Source organism: Bos mutus, chromosome 9, assembly GCF_027580195.1.
Source record: "Bos mutus isolate GX-2022 chromosome 9, NWIPB_WYAK_1.1, whole genome shotgun sequence".
NCBI classification, from domain to species: domain Eukaryota; kingdom Metazoa; phylum Chordata; class Mammalia; order Artiodactyla; family Bovidae; genus Bos; species Bos mutus.
Window position 1 is genome coordinate 32,752,389 of NC_091625.1, and position 21,141 is coordinate 32,773,529.

General features: G+C 41.9%; 1 protein-coding gene across 2 annotated transcripts in view; it reads right to left on the reverse strand.

The window, feature by feature from the left end:
- SLC35F1 (solute carrier family 35 member F1) overlaps positions 1 to 21,141 on the reverse strand; it is a 425,182-nt gene that overhangs the window by 48,723 nt on the left and 355,318 nt on the right. For both annotated transcript variants that reach the window (XM_070376367.1, XM_070376368.1), the window contains exons 4-5: positions 8,076 to 8,235; positions 297 to 453 (exon numbers count right to left, since the gene is read on the reverse strand). In XM_070376367.1, the coding sequence (XP_070232468.1) occupies positions 297 to 453; positions 8,076 to 8,235 (317 nt within the window). The remainder of the gene's footprint in view (positions 1 to 296; positions 454 to 8,075; positions 8,236 to 21,141) is intronic.

Consider the following 21,141-nt stretch of genomic DNA (forward strand, 5'->3'; position numbering starts at 1 on the left):
TCTAAGTATTAATAAAACCTCATTGGCTGGTTTTGGAGAATCAATGTACTTTTAATGCTTTCTTATAAATTATCTTTAAAGTCCATTACATAAATTCACTAAAAATTCATTTAGTTTGGAAGAAATTTATTAATAAAGATACTGAGTTTTCAGATTTCATATGGGAGGTTGGTGACAGGTTTCTAGCTCTGATTTTTACAAAATAAAGTGAGCAGCCATAACCTAAGTGAAAAACATTTAAAAAATAAGCTCTAAGAGTGTCAACTGCCTGAATTTCTTGTTATTTTTTTACTCACAACTGAATTCCACTGAAAAATGCCCCGAACAGTCCAATCATTCCCAGGAATTCCACTCGGCTCAGAGTTCGGATGATGTATTCTTCCCAGACGTTAGAGATACCATACAGTGTGGCTCCTCCTAAGACCAGGAGATCCCCCACCAGCTTATTTTCCCCTAGGAATAGAAAAAGAAAAGGGAAGCTTTATTAAACTCTAACAAGAATTTGGCCCCAGCAAAATCAGCTTCCTGTGCTTATTCTGAGGCTTCCCTGGTGGCTCAGACTGTAAAGAATCTGCCTGCAATGAGGGAGACCTGGGTTTGATCTCATGGTTGGGAGGATCCCCTGGAGAAGGAAATAGCTACCCACTCCAATATTCTTGCCTGGAGAATTCATGGACAGAGGAGACCGGCCGTCTCATAGAGTCAGACACAACTGAGGAACTAACACACATGATTAGTCTATTCTGACATTTTTATAGAAGTTCTGTATTTTGCCTACTGAGATTAAGTGAAGTCTGTTTATGTGTACTTCAGATATGTTGTGATGTAAAAAGGTTGCTATGTCTACCCAGTAAGAAGTCTTCCCTAGCTAAGAGAGGGACTAGTTTCTTCTGGATTGTACTGTCTCGGAAGAGTCCCATGTCTTCTGTCCATGGGTTGAAAAGTTCATAGTCTGAAATGGACTATGGGTTGAAATTTTCAACTCCCCTAAAGTAAGCAACAGAAGAGTGAAAATACATGTAATTCATTATCACATCAATATTTTTCTTCTTTCATAAAAAGTATCTATTTGTTCTAAATTCAATTTTGGCTAGTTTTGGTTTATGTCCAATCTCTCATAAATTATGTACCCAACTATTTCCTATAATTAGGCCAACTCTTTCTACTCCAGGAAGTGTGAAGTCAGGGAAGGATAGTGGGAATCAGCAACCGGAGGCCTCATAGTAAGCTTGTACCCAAGTGGTCCCCAACTCTGACCTATGTAGTTGGCTCATGGGTGCTCAGTAGATGTGAAGTTCTGGGGCAGAAGAGGTGCAAGCTGGGGAGGGGACTCTGTCTACTGAGATTCTAAGGGAGAGACTCACCCTAGAGCTTAGCTGGAACCAATCTAAAACTACAGAACCAGATTATTTCTGTATAGTTGGGAGCACTGCCCAAGCTCCACAAAGAGGTTTCACATAAAATAATCTGGGTGGGGTATGGGGAGAGATCTCATGCCTCTCTGGTCACCTCCAGGGATATTTACTCCAATTAGTGTCACTTTTTCTAAGCCAAGTTCCACTCCTAGTAAGGATCAGAGAGAGAGAAGATAGCTTGAAAGGCTAGAGAGCTTGCTGGGGTCACTCGCAAGGGAATGGAGCTGAGAGTCTAGATCAGCAAGGGCTGGTAACCCTCACTGGGCTCCTGGAGAGCAGATGACCCAAGAACGTGATGAGGTTCCAAGGAACCTCAGGGCTGTGTCCTGGGTGTGACTTCTGGGGAAATTAATGTTGCTGTTACAGAGTAACCTGATTAATCTCTTTTTTAAATTTAATTTTTATTTTTTTTAACATCCAAAACATTTTGTATTGGGGTAGAGCTGATTAACAATGTTGTGATAGATATGGTAGATAGATAGATATGATACACACACACATATACGCACAATGGAATATTACTCAGCCATTAAAAAGGATGAAATAAGGCCATTTGCAGCAACACTGATGGACCTAGAGACTGTCTACTGACTGGAGTAAGTCAGACAGAGGAGAAATATCATATGACATCTTTTATATGTGGAATCGAAAAATAAATGATACAAATGAACTTACAAAACTGAATAATCTTTTTTAAATATACATTTATTTATTTTCATTGGAGGCTAATTACTTCCAATATTGTATTGGTTTTGCCATACATCAACATGAATCTGCCACGGGTGTACACGTGTTCCCCATCCTGAACCCTCTTTTATGTGTCAACTAGAAAATCATGACAGAACTCATAATTTTAAGGAGTTCATTTGAGGAATACCTGATAAAATAAAAAGCATACATTACTAAGATTATAAAATTATAATGAACATGATTCAGTCACTTTTCAAGAAGAGGTCATTTCAGAATCTTGTGGTGACATGGGGCCATTACTATGAATCTCAATTATTGTTGTATTAGTGAAGTGTGGAAATGCTGCTCGGTAGAATTCTTGGTTAATGAAATTAATTTTATATGAATGGATTCAGGAAAGTTGAATTATAATGCAACATTTTAATAGAAATTAGAGAAACATCAGTCCAGCTTTTAAAAGTCTTAAAATAAGGCTGCACTGTTTCCATGAATAGTCCCACCAGTCTTTTTCAAACTTCACATTTGTTTCATTATGGTCTATTCTGTTAAGCCTTTGACTATGTGGCATCTACTCCCTAGTACTTTGAATTTTTCAGTCATAATTTTTGTTAATAATGACACAATGATGTGTAACTGCAAGTTCAGAAGTATTTTCTAAGTTATTGGGGACAAAATGATTAAATACTATCTATTAATATTTTACCAGTAAATGTATTTATTAGTTTTTAAATCATTTGACAGTAGATACTTACACATAGAGCATGTGTGAAATTTTAGATGATTAAATATAATTGAACTAACCAGGACATGATTTTATCTAACCATATCATAAATGAAGTGTTTGATATAATACAATTTGTAGTTAACTGGAAATTATAACATGCCCTATTAACGCAATAGACATTTAACATGGTTGAGTCAGTTTTTCTGAATGTTCACAGGGAAAATTATATCAAGCAAATGTGTCATTTATGGGTGAAACCACAATGAGTGATAATGTTTTGCAGACTTGGGGTAAACGGACACACTTGAAATTATGAGGAGGCCATTCAAGCCCATGCCTTCTTTGTCTCCTCTGGATTTCACTCTCTTGTCCCTCTGTGAGTTTGAGTAAGCTCTGCAAGTTGATGAAGGACAGGGAAGCCTGGCATACTGCAGTCCACGGGGACGTAGAGAGTCGGACACGACTGAGTGACTGAACTGAACAGAACTGTACTTGTGTGTGGCCCTCACTGCATTCTGCTTCACGTCTGTTATTTGTTACCTTGCATGTCTTCCCTTCTCCCTGTTTTCTTCCACAATATGGTTGAAGGGTCTACCGTGACTTACTTGGTTTTATATTCTGTGTAGTCCCTAGCACAGATTCTGGCGCATTGTAAGTTCTCAATAAATGCCTGAATGAGTTGAGCTGACAGAAAAGGTCTTTCTTTTTCCATCCCATGGTAAAGACGTTGAGTGGCGACATCTTTCAGCTCAGGTAGACATGGATTCTAATTGCCTCTCTCTCACTTAATACTTGTTGAACATGAGCAAGCTACAGAGTCTTTCTGACTTGAGTTTCCTTATTTGAAAATGAGGTTATGGTGAGGATACTGTAAAATAATGTCAATAAGACTTTAAAATGCAAAATAATGTAAAGTGCCTAGTATATTATCTGGAACTTATTAAGTGTTCGCTAAATGGTGGTTAAAAAGAGTGAATCAATCATTCTCTTTGAATAACCACCTGTCAGTTTGGATCGGCCGTTTCTCATTTTGGATTGCTTCTTAGTTCTAAACAACCTAGTCATAATTGCTTTGCAAGAATTGGTTTTCTTTATTAAAGTTCTCATTAAGTACTAGGAACACTAATTTTGGAGGGATACTTGTGTCTGTGTAGTAGAGAGAGAAGAGGGAATGTTATTTAAAATCACTACTTACCATTAGTTCAAGAATAAGTGGTGAATTAGAGATAGCATCACTGTCACAATGGCTATGAATCTGAGCAAACTCCAGGAGATAGTGGAGGACAGAAGAGCCTGGCGTGCCGCAGTCCATGGTGTGGCCAACAGCTGGACATGACTTAGCGGCTGAACAACAACATAGTCTTCTAGAGTGTTGTAAGTCTACTAATGAAATTTAGGAAAATGAAGCCATCTCACTGAACATTTTTGAGTTTTAAATGGAACCAACTGCTTTGTTTCTCTGAGACTCACTTGGCTTTAGCACAGAAAGCACTACATCTGGGAAACACCTCCATTCTGGACAACCTGGGACAGTCATTTGTCCTAATTTACTACAATTGAACAATAGTACAATTGAACAATTTTTTACAAGAGTCACAATTATGGAAAAATAAGTATTAAGTGGTGTAGCAGAAAGATTTCACATCCTATGACACAATTTTGTAGTGGTGTGCCCTTACACAAGTTTCTTATCTTCCCTGAGTCATGATTTCTTCAACTGCAAAAGTGAGAATAAAAATACTTTCTTTGCCTAATTAAGAGGATAAAATGAGATGATGCATAGGAAAGTACTTGGCATCAGTAAAACTATCATCTTCTAAAATTAAGATTAATTATCTAATTCCTTGAAAATATTTCCTCTCTTTTGAAATAAATATAAAGTTATATCTGGTAATAAAGAAAAGTGTCATTATGTTATCTAACATCTTTGATAAGTGAACTATAAGATACAATATAAATGCATTGTTATAGAAAGGAGATATTTTGAAGAGTAAGAAATACATTTTATGACAAGGATCTATTTTAATTGAGTTTTAATCTTAAATCTATTATTTTCTAACCTCCCCTTTTATTATATATTCATACATTTTCCAAGGAAAGTAGAAATATCATGGAGAAACCTCTTTGCCCTTATTACTAAATCATTTTTACACCCTCCAACACCTATCACTTTCTCAAGAGCCACTTTCTCACATGTCTTTCCCGCAGGTGTCAGTAAATGCAGAGCTGATCTGTTAGAGGAGGCTTGTGAGCTAGAGGAAGGTGGCAAAGAATGAATGCACATACTAGGCCCCCTGAGGTTCATGGACAAACTTGGAAAAGACATCGCCTTTTGAGTTCAGCCTGGGGGCACCTGTAGTAGGTGATCAGTTGTTCCCAAGACAAACATAAAACTGGAATGTGTTTTTGTTTCCGTCCCACTTTGTAGATCATTCTGCAGGCTCCAAGGCAGTCTCCACGGCCAATATCAAGAGTCCCTGAGGACCGATCTACTGTATAGACCTCTGCTCAGGGTTATGTGTCAGCCTGGTGGGAGTGGCGTTTGGGGGAGAATGGATATATGTTATATGTATGGCTGAGTCCCTTCACTGTTCACCAGAAACTATTACAACATTGTTCATTGGTTATACTCCAATACAAAATTGAAGGTTTAAGAAATAAAATAAAGAGGTAACAGATCAAGTCAAGAAAAAAATGTCCTTGAGGACAGAATTTTAAAAATCCCAAGCTAAGGAGAACCATGGACTAGCAATATAAAAAAGACTAAGTCAGTCATCCTCTTTTTCTGCAAAAAGCTGTTGATAGAGTGATGACACGTTATATCGAGTTGAATGCCTGATTCAAGTTCTGGTGAGTGCTTGAAGGATTTTACAAAAGTTCTGGCTCTGGCTAATTAATGCAATTTAACCAACTCTTACAGTTAGGGTAACCAATGGAACATTTGTGATAATGATGCACATGAGGCTTATATTGTCTTCAAAACCAGTATGTTATTTTCTCTTTTCAGAATATTTCATATGATAGCTTAAGTTACTGCCTAATTTAATATTTTTAGAGACATAAGATGTGCCCAATCATTGTTTTATAAAATGTGCCCTTGGATCCTAAATTTGGGCTGCCCTCAGAACATCATGCTGTATACGTGGGCACCATTATGTGAGCATGGATGGTATTCAACAGTGATAAAATTCAATTCTGTTAAAACTGGGCCTTCATATGTTACAACAGGAATGAAGCTATAGGCCTTAAACAGTCACACCGAAAGATAAAACACTGCTCTCGCGCGTTTCATTCTTTTAAAAAATGACCACTTTAGAAAGACTCCCAAATGGACTTACTTTATTTTTCTTAAATAGTACTAGTACTCCTTTCCTAACACTTCACTTGAATAAAAAAAATTTTTTTTTACAGGATTAGTGAATACAACCTAATGAAATCAAATCAAGTCAGTTTAACATTGGGGTGTAAACGCTTAGATTTATTATGACAATTGTCTTCCTTGACTATGATGCAAAATGATGGCCAGGGTGAATGGGGAGGCTCGGCAGAGCAAAATGTTCATAAAGAAGAGCACCTGCTGCTTAGTCTGTGCTTACACAGTTCAAGCAAAGCTGAGAAAGGGTAATTCAATTGGGACTTTATGACAACCAGCCACATTGTATCAGACAAAAATACTGTCTCATTGGTTCAAAGAGATGATCTACACTGGGATCATGATGGGAATAGAGCAAAAACTAGCCTTTTCACGTAATACTTATCAGTATCCAATGGAACACTATTTCATAGAACAGAATCTGGGAAGAGCTGGTGCATGTGTTTTTAGCACATCTGTTGTGGTGGGGACTAATGGTGCTGTGTAAGCAGCATTTGGAAGGGCTAGAGACTGTCTCTTTTGCTCTGTGTTATACCTTCAGCTCCCAGCAATTTTTGCTGTTATACTTTCAGCTTCTAGCAATGCAGGAGAGGGAAGGAAGCCTTTTCTAGCCTCAGCTGTGTGACCTCGGGCAGTTCGTTTGGCTTCTCTGTGTCTTGGCATTTTTTGTGTCTTAAATACAGGGCTGCCAGACAAGGTCCCTTTCAGCCAGAAAATTCTATGGTGCAACTTAAAAACATAAATGATGTTCATTTCAGGTATTACCTATGACCTAGTCTCAGAGAGAAATGCCCCAATTTTAACTTTGTATCCCTAATTCCCTTGAGGAAAAGGCAATTCCAAACAGACAGAGCTGTACTTTTTATCCTGTTCCTGATGCTGACAAAGAAAATTGTTTTTGTTTTCCTGCCCTCTGAAACTTTCTGTAGCTTGAGGAATTGGGGTATATTTTAAAGAACTACACTGCTTTAAAAGTGATCCTCTAGAAAGCATTCTGGATCAGTGTTCCCCAGAAGAGCATAGCACTCTGATGAGTAAATGTTGAAGCTTACGTGTGGGTCTACAAGGTAATTACCTGTGAAAGTGAAAGTGTTAGTCACTCAGTCGTGTTAGCTCTTTTCGAGTTCATGGACAGTACCTCGGTAGGCTCCTCTGTCCATGGAATTCTCCAGGCAAGATACTGGAGTGGGTAGCCCTTCTCCAGGGGATCTTCCCAACCCAGGGATCAAACCCAGGTCTCCTGTATTGCAAGCAGGTTCTTGACTGTCTGAGCCACCAGGGACTGCTGCCCAAAGCCCTCCCCTCAAACAAACAAACCAACAAAAAAGATGCATGAGGAGACTGAACTTGACTCTCCCTCATAAAAATATCGAGTATTCCTAATCTACTCTTCAAAGTTTAAGTAACCACGTGTAGGCCTATATGACTAGCTTCACCCAGTAATTTGAAAGCTCTGTCTTTCTCTGACTTGGGAGAGAAGGCATAGGCAGGTAGGGGGTGGGGATGGTCCCGGTGGCTCAGGAATGGCCTGACCCACTGAAACTGTCTCTAACCGCTGGTCTGGGGCAGGCAGCTTTAGCCTCCAGCACATGCTCCAAATGGGTCATGACTCCCAGCTTTAAACACAGTCTGCGTGTTTCTGAATTCCTGTAGAATGGGCATGAAAGCTGTGTTTTGCTCCCTTTGTTCACTCAGGAAACATATCTGAAGCACCTTCTATGTGCCACTCTCCTGGGTGTAAGGGAACAAACATGAGTAGGCCGCAGACACTAGGGCGCCCAGGTTCCTGGTTCGCACCATGAGCCACAAACGGCCCGTGTCTTGCCTTGGGCTCACCCACAGAGGCAAGTAACCTGGCGGACTGGAGACTCACCTGCTCCCTGGTGCCTGCCCACGAGCACGTCCGCGCCCGCCATGCAGCCCATCCCCAGGATGCAGACAACGATGCCGATGAAATGCACAGCCTTGTACCGGATCAGCAGGAAGAACCAGGAGAGCAAGATCACCACTGGGATCACAAAGCAGTCCAGGAGCTACGGCAGGCAGGGAGGGAAACAATAGTGGGGAGTTCAGAGGGAAGCTTTCCATTCGACGGAAACTGTGGGAAAAATGATTCTCTCGGCAGAGAGGACATTTTCCCTGAATCTGAGTTTTTGGGAAGACCCAGAAATGATGAAATTAAAACAGACTCTGAAACAAATGACATGAACTTTACTTAAACCCAAGCCTTGAAGAAAAGCAGAGAAGGCGAATCAATAAGTCAGGCTGGTGGTGAAGATTCTCCTGCCCCCATGGTGTCAGGGCAGCTCAGCTTTCATCTTCCTTAGCACCCAGGCTGACTCCATGGAGACACTCAGACGTGGAGAGAATAGACAGAGCCATTTTAGATGGTCCCAGAACTCTGGAAGCAGATGTGGGAATGGGAGGTGAAGGAGCAGTGGTCATATACTAGTCTATGACCTATTAGGATCTAAACAGAAGTTGAACTTCATTTCTCCCGGAGCTTTCTCCCCACTACCAATAAAAATTACTTTAGTCTGTTTTAATCTGTCACTCTTTATAGGAAAAAAACCTAAATATAAATACAAATATTAGTCTCAAAAGTTTACAAATACTTAAAAACTACTGTAAAAAAAAAGTAAAAAAGGAGAGAGAGAAAAGAAAGCAGAGTATTAAGAAATCTTTGATTTCATTTCTTATATATTTTGCACAAATAGTGAGATTCCATCTGACAAGGAAGCCCTAAGAGATGGTGGAGAGTTTGTCCCTGATCATGTAGAAAGAGAACCTGATGGAATGAGAAGACCCCTGTGTTGGGAGCCAAAAGACCTGAATTTGAGTACTAGATCCTTACTTCGAGCAGTATGACCTTGGGCAAACCACAAACTCAGGAAGCCTCAATTTCCTATTAGTATAAATGAAGACTATCTCTAAAGATCATTGTGAAGTATGAAAATAACCCATGTGAAACCATTTTATAAATTCTGAGGGCCCCAATTCCAGTCTATGCCCTGCTTTCAAACACGATGCTCTGGACTCCACAGAACTGGTTGTCTCGACCACCTTCTGGTAAGATGCAATGACCTCTGGACACTCCATGAGAGGCACATCCACTAGACTCATGGATGGCTCCCAGGACTCCAGACTCCATGTACTAAACAAGAAAAAATGAGGAACTGGTGATCCGGTCTCAGGGCCCAGTATAGCTCCTCTGCTAGAATCCTAAACAGGTCACCCTACCACCCAGTAACCAGATTCAGGGCAGTGGTCATTAATACCCCTTCCCTTTTACTGTCTACATCCTATGGATCACAAACCAAGAGTCCTTCCCTCTTACTGTCTACATCCTGTGGATCGCCAAATTCTGCCAGCTCATCTTCTAAACAACCTCTCAAATCTACTCTTATCACTTCTGCCACATAGACTGGACCAGCATCCTCTCCCACCTGGAGCAAGCCCTTCCTTCCTGCCTCAGGGTCTTCATTCATGCATTTCCTTCCTTCTGGATTGCTCAACCAGTTCTTGAAGACCTGCCTCCTTCTTCAGGCCCACACCTATATAATGCCTCCTCAAACAACCCCTAGGGTCCCTAGGCTAGGTCAGCTTCTAGTTAATGATTACCTTGCATTCTATACCTCTCCTTTACAGTGTCAATTATAATAATTCACAATTAATATGGAATTATTGCCATAATGTCTGACTTCCCCACTAGTCTGGAGGTCCCTGAGAGCAGGACTACATTTCTAGCACCCAGAGTTCTGCTGGGCTCATGAGATGCATCCAATAATAGTTACTGAACAAATACATACAAGGATTTTTAATAATCAGTAACATCAAAATCCGGTCTCCAAGACTCATTAAAGGCTGAAAAATGTTTGTATATTTCCTAAGCACCCCTGACCATCAGAATAGCTTTTTGGCACTGTAAACAATTCTTGGGATCTTTACTGTCTATAAAGCTTTTTGTGACCTGGACAGACTCTCATGCTTCTCTGTGTTGCAGTCATCTCCTCTGCAGAATGGAGAAAGCAGTCAGAAGAGTAAGTTGTCCCTGAGGTTACTGGGAAATGTTAATACTGAGCTGCACCTTGATGGACTAGGGGCTGAGTCCAGAGGTCATAGAACTCTGGGAGGGGATGAGTACAGGGATGAAAGCTGGAGGATTGGCAGTCCAGCATACAGTCCCTCATTGCACAGTTAATTGTCAAGTTAATGATAACTACTTGATGTGATAAAATTAAGAAGGCAAGTTTTACAACTGGCCTCAAATACCATTTGTTAGGAAATTTGAGTTTGCCAGTGAAAATCCTTCACTGGGCATAAAACAGTTGGTGTTTTGCTTTTAAAATTAGAAATGATTGACTCAACAGTTAAAATATCTAGCTGCATGCTCCACACCTGGGATTTCATTATCTGGCTGCAAGCCCTCAGCCAGTGAAGCTGAAGGCTTCCAGGCTTGAACGGTGGACAGCAAACCAGGCCACCATCCAGTCTTTGAGGAGGGCTCAAGTGAGCTTTTCTGCTTCTCAGTGTCATCAGAAATCCCAAAGCACTCAATTAGTCCTGGCATCTGTTCCCTTAATGAGCTGAGCTAAAAAATCTGTACTATGAGTGTCAGTTGGTCCTATGGGTAGGGAGGACTTTTAGAAAGAAGAGAAGATGAAAGAATACTACAGTACAAGCCAGGGTTTCTGGCACATTTCAGCTGGGAACCTTGGTGCCTAGCATACAGTAGGGATCAATAATGGGTGACTAATGAACCAAAGGATGGATAGGCATTTGGTATCCCTGACTGTCAGAAGGAACATTAGAGGTAACCCAGGCTGCTTCCGGCATTGGGAGTAGGACAGTTCCTCATTTTGCAGGACAGCCCCATGCTCTCTGCAGGGCATTTAGCATCCCTGGGCTCTGGTCACTAAAAATGTTGTTGTTCAGTCTCTCAGTCTTATCCAACTCTTTGTGACCCCATGGACTGGAGTCCATTCTTCCCTGTCCTTCATCTCTCAGAGTTTGCTCAAACTCATGCTCATTGAGTCAGTGATGCCACCCAACCATCTTATCCTCTGTCATCTCCTTCTCCTTCTGCCTTCAATCCTTCCCAGCATCAGGGTCTTTTCCAATGAGTCAGCTCTTCACATCAGGTGGCCAAAGTATTGGAGCTTCAGCTTCAGCATCAGTCCTTCCAATGAATATTCGGGGTTGATTTCCTTTAGGATGGACTGGTTTGATCTCCTGTAGTTCAAGAGACTCTCAACAGTCTTCTCCAACACCACAGTTTGAAAACATCAATTCTTTGGCACTTAGCCTTTTTTATTGTCCAGCTCTCAGATCCATACATGACTACTGGAAAAACCACAGCTTTTACTATATGAACCTTTGTAGGCAAAGTAGTGTCTCTGCTTTGTGATATGCTGTTTAGGTTTGTCATTGCTTTTCTTCCAAGGAGCAAGGGTCTTTCAATTTGATGGCTTCAGTCACTGTCCACAGTTATTTTGGAGCCCAAGAAAATAAAATATGTCATTGTTTCCATTGTTTTCCCATCTATGTGCCATGAAGTGATGGGACCAAATGCCATGATCTTAGTTTTCTGAATGTTGAATGATTCAGTTTTCTGAATGATTCTTAGTTTTCTGAATGAGTTTTAAGCCAGCGTTTTCACTCTCCTCGTTCACCTTCATCAAGAGGCTCTTTAATTCCTCTTCACTTTCTTTCATAGGGGTGGTATCATTATGGCAGAAATGTTGAGCAGCTAGTTGCAATTTCGGTATTCTTGCAGGAGATGATCACAGGTCCTTCTGCTCTGCCATGTTGATGATCATGGAAAAGTGGAGACCACTAAAAATAAGTGCTCCTAAAAAAAAAAATGTTCCTATATAGGTGGCACTAGTGGTAAAGAACCCACCTGCCGATGTAGGAGACATAAGAGAAGCCAGTTTGATCTCTGGGTGGCAGAGTTGACACATGGCAACCCACTCCAGTGTTCTTCCTGGAGAATCCCATGGACAGAGGAGCCTGGAGGGCTACAATCCATAGGGTCACAAAGAGCTGGACATGACTGAAGTGACTTAGCACACAGCACACATTTACAAGCGCCCCTCGGAGGCAGTATCTCCCCAGTTTAGAATCACAGAATCCTTTATTTAAAAACAAGATTCAGAAGTTTCAACAAGTGAAGTGACGTGCTCCAGGTCACTCAAACGGCTGATACCAGAGACAATCCTGTCCTGATTTTTTTAAACCAGTCAGTGACATAAATTGCTACAGGTGGGAGATCACACCACTGTTATCTGTAACTAGAAAGAGAGAAAAAGATACATTTGGGAGTTGCTGTTAGTAAACAGGCTATTATTTTTTTTACCGATTTTTGTCTCCAACTTTTCCCCTGTGGCTTTATCACATAAAACATACTGACAAAATAATTTTCCAATAGATTTCTGGTAGCTTAACTCCTTAGCAAAGTGGTTGTTAGCGTAATAATAGAGAGCAGCATTGTAACATATGCTCACAACTGGGACTGCTAAAGCAGAAAAAGAAGTGAAAAACTAGTAGATTTACCTTTCTTTGCATACATTTCTACATCCAAATGGAAATTATAAAATATCAATACCAAAAAATAAACAAATGAATACTATTTCATAACCATCTTACAACTCTGAAAAATCTCAAAGAATGTGAAGAACTTTAGAAAGAGAAGTTCATTACCTCTTAGATTTATATAGTATCATTCCCCTCTAAAGATACAAGCTAGTTTTGCTCTTCTATGTCAGTAATCCTTAAGTGATACCTGCCAGTGAGGTCTACAACCCCAAGTTATCTGATTCCATTGATGAGGTACTGAGGCACACCATGCTTAGTGGCTGAAACAAATTCTCTGAAGTTATTACGATAATACCCGGATTATTTTTATTTTGAGCTTGGTAGTCTTAAATATTTCCTTAGGATAGATTCCTGGCAGGAAACTACAGAGTTAAAGTTTGAATTTTCCTTGTGGCTCAGATGATAAAGAATCTGCCTAAAATATAGGTGGTTTGTGTTTGAACCCTGGGTTGGAAAGATCCCCTGGAGAAGGGAATGGCTACCCACTCTAGTATTCTTGCCTGGAGAATTCCATGGACAGAGGAGGTTGGTGGGCTACAGTCCATGGGATCACAAAGAGTCTGACATGACTGAGTGACTAACACACACACACACAAAGTATACATTTTAAAAAACTATGGATGCATATTGCCTTTTTTCCCCCAGGAAATTAGTGGCTACTTGAGCTTCCCTTGTGGCTCAGATGGTAAAGCGTCTGCCTACAATGTGGGAGACCCGGGTTCAACCCCTGGGTCAGGAAGATCTCCTGGAGAAGGAAATGGCAACCCACTACAGTATTCTTGCCTGGAAAATCCCATGAATGGAGGAACCTGGTAGGCTACAGTCCATGGGGTCAAAAAGAGTCAGACATGACTGAGCGACTTCAGTTCAGTTCAGTTCAGTTCAGCTGCTCAGTCGTGTCCGACTCTTTGCGACCCCATGGACTGAAGCACGCCAGGCTTCCGTGTCCATCACCAACACCCAGAGTTTGCTCAAACTCATATCCATCAAGTCGGTGATGCCATCCATATATCTCATCCTCTGACGTCCCCTTCTCCTCCTGCCTTCAATCTTTCCCAGCATCAGGGTCTTTTCCAGTGAGTCAGTTCTTCACATCAGGTGGCCAAAGTATTGGAGCTTCAGCTTCAGTCCTTCCAATGAATATTCAGGACTGATTTCCTTTAGGATTGACTCCTTATTTGTTTTACTTACTTGTCCACTTACTACTTAGTAACTACTTACTACTCAGTGAGAGAGTCATTTCCTACGCAGGTTGATAAGGAGTCTAGAGGTCCTCAAAGAGAGAGGGGTCTGGAATTCTCAAGAAGGAAGAAAGGACAAATCTTTTTTTTCTTTCTCTACATTCCTTAGGATTATATAACAAGGATGTATCCTGCCTGAGGACAGTCTCTGGATTACACCTTCTGGCTAATTCTGTTCTCTTAAAATGTAAATTATGGGAGTAGGTCTGGTGAGGTCTTTACAATCTCCAGACATTCTTTGGATTCATTGGAGAGTATATAACTTCATTGCTAACACTAGCAAGCCGGTACTCTTTCTGCCCCCTTCTGATGCGTATGTCAGAAGCTTTCTCTATCTCCTTTATACTTTAATAAAACTTTATTACACAAAAGCTCTGAGCAATCAAGCCTCGTCTCTGGCCCTGGATTGAATTCTTCTCCTCCCAGGGTCAAGAATCCCGGTGTCTTCGCGTGATTCAACAACAACCTTCCATTAGTAAGTACTTACTTGTCCACTTACTACTTACTACTTAAGTGGCTACTTACTTGCCCACAATTAGCAGACAAATACAAACTAAGATGAAAGAATTTCATTTGCTTTGCAAAGTAAAAATAGGTATTCCCAGTTTGTACTCCCAGATGTAAAAACTCAGCATGGCTTGTAACTTATCATCAAAATATGAGCCTTAAATACCTTCGGAAAAGCTGACAATAGCATTATGTTTTCACTCTGATAAAATGTCTGTATTTAGAGGCTGTATTTTGGGTCTAAATTGCTCCATGTACTGTTTTCTCCTTTAATATTGGATGCTTGTGGTCATGTCTCCTCACCTTTGGATTCTATCTGGCAGAAAATAATAGCTTGATCCATGTGGAACGGTCATTTTTGTAGGTAAAAAAAAATGACAATTTCAATATTGACAATTTCACATAGTTCACCTAAGAGATGCAAGGAACCAAGTAGAGATGAGACCCCACACTGTATTAACTTTAGACTTGGATTACAGAAGCAGTGTTGCCTCCTATCTCCCACTCCAATTTTAATTTAGCTTAAAATTTCTTATGCGCTTCCCACGTGGCTCAGTGGGTAGAGAATCCACCTCCAATGCAGTAGACACAGGAGACTTGGGTTCAGTCCTTGGGACAGAAAGATCCCCTGGAGGGGGTATGCCAATCCACTCTAGTATTCTTGCCTGAAGAATCCCATGTACAGAGGAGTCTGGTGGGTTACAGTCCACTGGGGTTGCAAAAAGTCGGACACGACTGAGCATGCATGCAAACTTTCTTAGGCAGATATACTGGAGTAAAGGGTCCTCAAGTCTTGGACCCTGTCTCAGGGGTCCTTCCAGCAAAGAACAGTTGTTACCAATCCATAAAGCAGGCAAAAATGAAAGAATTTGAAGACAGCTTGTTTCCTCCTTTTTGTTTAAGGCACGTCTGAAGCGACTTAGCAGAGAAAGCAGAGAGAGAGAAGGCATACCACCACCACCAAGTGGTAAAGTCCCCCGCTGGATACTGAATTAGCTATTTCCCGTCTAGCTGAAGCAAGAAGGAATGGGCAGAGAGGAAGAGACTCCTCCCAGTGTCCCAGCATCGGAAGGGAATGAATGTCTTCCCTGGCCTCCTGGGTGGTATGACGGGGAGAGGAGAAAAGTCCCTCGACGTTCCTTCCCTACCTCCACTTGGTTTGGGTGACATCTATCTTCACATAAAAGTTCTTGATTGAAAATCTACACATCATAGTATTAGGCGTGAAAATCTCTGGAAGAAGAAAATCAGAATCTATACAAATAAAATGTTAATAATGGCTATCTTTGAATAGGATCACTGAGACTTCATACATCCCTCCCCCAAATTCTCTGTGGTTTCCAAATTTCCTCTCGTGTGCATATAGTACTTTCAAAATACATAAAACAACACCTGTTATGAGAGTGTAAACAATCTACAAGAGTCAGATCAGTCTTTCTCTAAGGAAGCAAACGGTTTTAAAAAACAAAAAGTCATACAAATATGCCCCAATACCCAACTGTTCCCATCCCAGGAGAGCATAATGAGGAGGTGACCTCATCCCTCTTTCTAATTCTCTCCACCCAAAAGAGACTCCTCCGCCAGCCTTCAGTTCCTCATTAACACTCCCCTCAGGCTATGCACAGGGCTCAGCGTTCTGCACGTGGCCCAGCTGTCAGAGGCTAAACCTGAGGCAACTGGTAGGTGATTCCAGGAAAGAGAACATTTCCTCTCTCCCTGCCTCTGCTCCTAATTGGCAATCCTCCCATGTTTCTAAAAGTGATGTATATTATAAATTCATCTCCGGTGAGTAAAACTGAATCCTTAACAGGGAAGGATCTTAAAAAAGACAAACTTCAGTAACAGACACAACAAAAGTCCTCTTTTAGCTGACAGTCCAGCTGAAGAGAGCGGGATATAATTTGGGAAATGCACACTCACACGCAGTCAAGAACCATTTGATTCAGGGGCCTCGACATGCAGCCAGGCCAGAAGCATTTGAAAACTCAAATACAGTTCCAGGGAGCAGTATTTTTCATCTGGAACAGACTTCTCTGGTAGATACCCTGACCTCCTCCACCCACACCAGATTTTTTTCTTTCGAGGACTGTTGTATTCATAACATCTCGACCCTCACTAACCCCAAACCTTAGGACTTAATGTTTAGGTTTTACTGCCTTAAAATGTCCACAGTGGATGAATCCATGTTTCCATCAAGTTGCCCAGGAGATCTGAACTAATAAAACGTGTCATTATGATGACTATATGACAGTCGTTTCCCAGCAAATGTCCTATTTTCAGAATTTAGAAAGAGATTTTCACTAAACTATCTTTCTTGTTTCTATTGATAAGGATTTCAATGTGTGAATTTTATGTTTCTTTGTGTAATTCATCAGAACTTCCTACTTGTTAAAAATATCTTATTTTACTTTTACGGCCTCAACTCTTAAAGACAAAAGAAAGATACTACCATGCACTAAAAATCTAGGTGACCACTGGAGCATCTCTTTAGGTGTTCAGTCACAGTGTGATTCTTTGAGACTCCATGGACTGTAGCCTGTCAGGCTCCTCTGTCCATGGAATTCTCTAGGCAAGAATACTGGACTGGGTAGCCATCTCTAGGGGGTCTTCCCAACCTAGGGATCAAACCCGGGTCTCCTGCATTGCAGGCAGATTCTTTACTGTCTGAGCCACCAGGGAAGCCTGTATCTTCTGGTGGTCATCTAAAAATCTGGGACAAGCACCTAAAGATACAGGTAATTAGGAAGATACGTGCTCTCTAGCTCTGCTGCATGGAAATCTTTCTTGGGTGAGAGTGGAGCTTTCCCACAGGAAAAACTCCCACAAGTGAGCATCACTAGAGCTTTAATCAGATTTAAAAACAAGCTCTGAGTGTCAAACTGGATTCTAAAAGCAGAAAGCAAGAAATTAACATTTCCTGAATGCCTATCATATACCATAGGTGCAAGGCCAGTTCTTTCCCCCCATTTTACAGATGAGGAAACAGTGCTAAAGATAACAGGTAACTTACTTGAAGCCCCATAACAGAGTCAGAGCCAGCGTGTGGTCCCAGGTCTGCCCTTCTCACACAGACTGAGCTTAAGCAGGCAAGGTCTAGGTGCCGTGCTGTGCTTAGTCGCTCAGTTGTGTCCGACTCTTGGTGACCCCATGAACTCTGTCTATGGAGATTATTCAGGCAAGAATACTGGAGTGGGTTGCCATGCCCTCCTCCAGGGGATCGTCTCAACCCAGGGATCAAACCCAGGTCTCCTGCATTGCAAGCAGATTTTTTAACCATCTGAGCCACCAGGGAAGCCCTCTAGGTGAAGTAGAAAGTACATAAGATCCAGTTCTTATAACAACAGTCTAGGCTGGCTCAGCCTCAACTCGATCGAGCAGGTTTGTACGTTCTCTCTTATGTCGAGAGCCCTCTAGGAGAGAGGCAGACTCCTAGAGTACTGAAAAAATAATCACTAGTTGTCTGCATTTCTCATACGAAAGAAGGTGAAGGGTATAAGAAAAGTGTACGAGAATCAGAACTGTTTCTTTTTAGTGATGGGTTTCTGATACTGTGTAGCTACCTTGAGTGCTTTTGGAGAAGTGCTTGCCTTAAGTCATTCAAGCACTATGAACTCGTATTTCTTATTTATGGAATTCATGAACATAAGAACATGAACAATAACATTAAAGAAAGTACACATTTCAAAGCACATATTGAAGGAAATGAACGTTTTCTGATAAAATATTAATTTCCCATTAATTTTGCATTACTTGTGATTCTTCCCAGCATTAAAACAGCAGGGAGAAACAATTTCAAAAGCTAGAGGAAAGAATCGTGTACCTTTGGGGATCTATCTCTAGGTCTAACTCAACTATTCCAGGTTTTATTTAAAAAAAAAGGTGAATGTTACCTTATACTTGTCACTGGGCTTCATTGGTGGCTCAGATGGTAAAGAAGGTGCCTGCAATGCAGGAGACTCAGGTTTCATCCCTCGGTTGGGAAGATCCCCCTGGAGATGGGATCCCCCTGGAGAATTCCACCAGAGGAACCTGGTGGGCTACAGTCAGCAGGTATTTATTTACTGCTCACTGCACGCTCAGCATTGCTACAGGTGCTGGGCATGACCCAAACACTCTATATGGAGATTCAAGTAGACAAATGTCGATAGACACACAGGTCTCTCCTCCGGTTCATGGCCAGTGTCTTCCCTTAAGGACTTCCTGGCACTGAAGGAGATTCTGCCCTCTGTCCCTTAGGACCTTCCCTCCCTGCACTCCTCTTGAGTCCCCATCCTGCTCTCACTGCTGCCTGTTTTCCTTCACCATATAGACACGCCCAGTCTCACCCTCAATGCCCAATTGCTCTGCAGCTTTTTATCTTTCCCTCTTCACAGCCAGGCTTCCTGAAAAATTAATCTACAGTCTGTTCCTTGTATCTGGGCCCCATCCATTCCTCAACCTCATTGACACCGACCACGGCTTTTGCCGTGATGACCAAAGCTTCACTGCACGTTCACTCTGGACTAACCTTTTCCGCAGCATTTGGCGTTATTAACTACTTGCCCTCGAGTCCCCCTCTTTCCTGTTTCTTTTTCCTCCTCCCTCTCTGGCACTTCCGTCTGACTTCTTGTGGACTTATTTTATTCTTTCTGTCCCTTATAGTTGGTGTGTTTGAGGTTCAGTCCTTAGCTCTCCCATTTCCATTTTCTAGGTACTCTCTGGTTCTCACCCAACTCTGACTTCCTTTCCTGCCAAACTACTTGAGAAGAGTTGCATTCAGCCACGGTCTCCATCTCTTTGATATCCATTCAACCTCTCAACTCAAAGCAGTCTGGGTTCTGTTGCCCAAACACCATCAAAATTGCTCAAAAACACAGCCCCTGTTTCTGAACCAGGCAGAGACATCGCAGTCCTTCCCTTACCCAGTGCAGCATCTGATGTTCTCTCCTTCTGCTGGCTCTTACCTGCCACGCCTGCCTCTGCCTCCCATTTCTTCTCTCATGGTTCCTGTGTTCCTGGTCTGTGGGCCCCTAGATCTACTCTTACCTTCTCAAATGCTATCTTCTCAGGACTTTGTCATAGTGTCTCATCTCAACTCTCTACATTTACCCTGCAAGATTTCACCTATTTGTTCTGGCTTGAAGAGTCGTGTCTATACTGGTGACTCCCAGATCTGCATCTCCAATCTGGATCCAGCTCTACACTCCAGAGCCATGCAACCTCCTGATGATCAGGTGTGGAGGTACCAGGAATGCCTACCGCTCAGCATGGCTCACCCAGGTGCCCAGACTGCTCCTCCCTCACCTGAGTCTTCCCTGGGTGAATGGAATCACTAGGAACTTAGCATGTCTGGTGCTGAGGGGGTCACTCCTTCCTTCTTAAGATAACAGTCTTGGCTTGCTTCCAGATTCTCCTCTTAGCACATTGTTCCCCTTGCAGCCTACTTTCTTCCATTTATACTCACTCCACTGGTGATCTAATCAGACCATGACTTTCAGCACCTTCTATAGGAAATGACTTCAGATCCTTCCAATCCCACCTCTCTCCTGAACCAGAGACATAAACCTAGTTGCCTCTACTGAACTCTGCTTGGATGCTCACAGGAAGCTCAGACCTGCACAGCCAGACAGAACCCTTGACTTTCTGCTCCACACCAGCTAGTCTCCAGTCTTGTTCATCTCATCCCATGACACAACCCAGCAGCTCAGGCCATCAATTAAAGCATCATTCTTAACTTTTCCTGTTCTGTCAGACTTTCCCCATGACTCTTCCTTTTCTCTCAAACTTTCCCCATTCCTCCATTTAAACATTTAGAAAATCCTGATGGCTTTGTCTTATCAATGTACCCGACTATCCCTAATCACCTCCACAGTTGGCAGTTGGCTTCAAGTTCCCATTACCACCAATTTCCTTTCTTTTCTTTTCTTTTTGGCCACCTGCTTGACATGCAGGATCTTATTTCCCAGACCAGAGACTGAAGCCGTACACCCCGCAGTGGAAGCTCAGTGTCAACCCCTGGACCAGGGATTTCCCCTGCCCCCACCATCAGCTTTCAGTTGTGGCCTCCTGACTGTCTAAGCAGATTGACTCGTCCTCCTATGTAATCAGTCCTCTGTGAGCAGCCATGGCCAGAGCAATCTCAAAATAGAAATGAGTTCACGTCAATCCCCTGCTCTGAACATGCTAATGATTTTCCTTAGAACAAAGTCAAACTCCTTGCCTTGACTTACACAGTCCTAGCATCTGGCCCCTCCCTCCTTCTCAGTGTCATCTCTTACTATTATTAACCCCGTTCACTCCTTCCATTTCTTAAATATGCGTGCTTAGGACTCTCACCCTTGTGCTGTTCCCCGCATATCTTTACATATCTCACTCCCCTGCATTCTAGTGGGAGAGACAGAATAAAAACTAAGCATGACTTGGCAGGGAAGCATCATGAGGGTAAGAGTCCTGTCTTCTTCATGCTATATGTCTAGCATCATGGAAAAGTATATCTAATATGTGCTGTGCTAAGTTGGTTCAGTCACGTCTGACTCTTTGCAACTTTATGGACTGTACCCCACCAGCCTCCGCCATCGATGGGATTCTCCAGGCAAGAATACTGGAGTGGTTTGC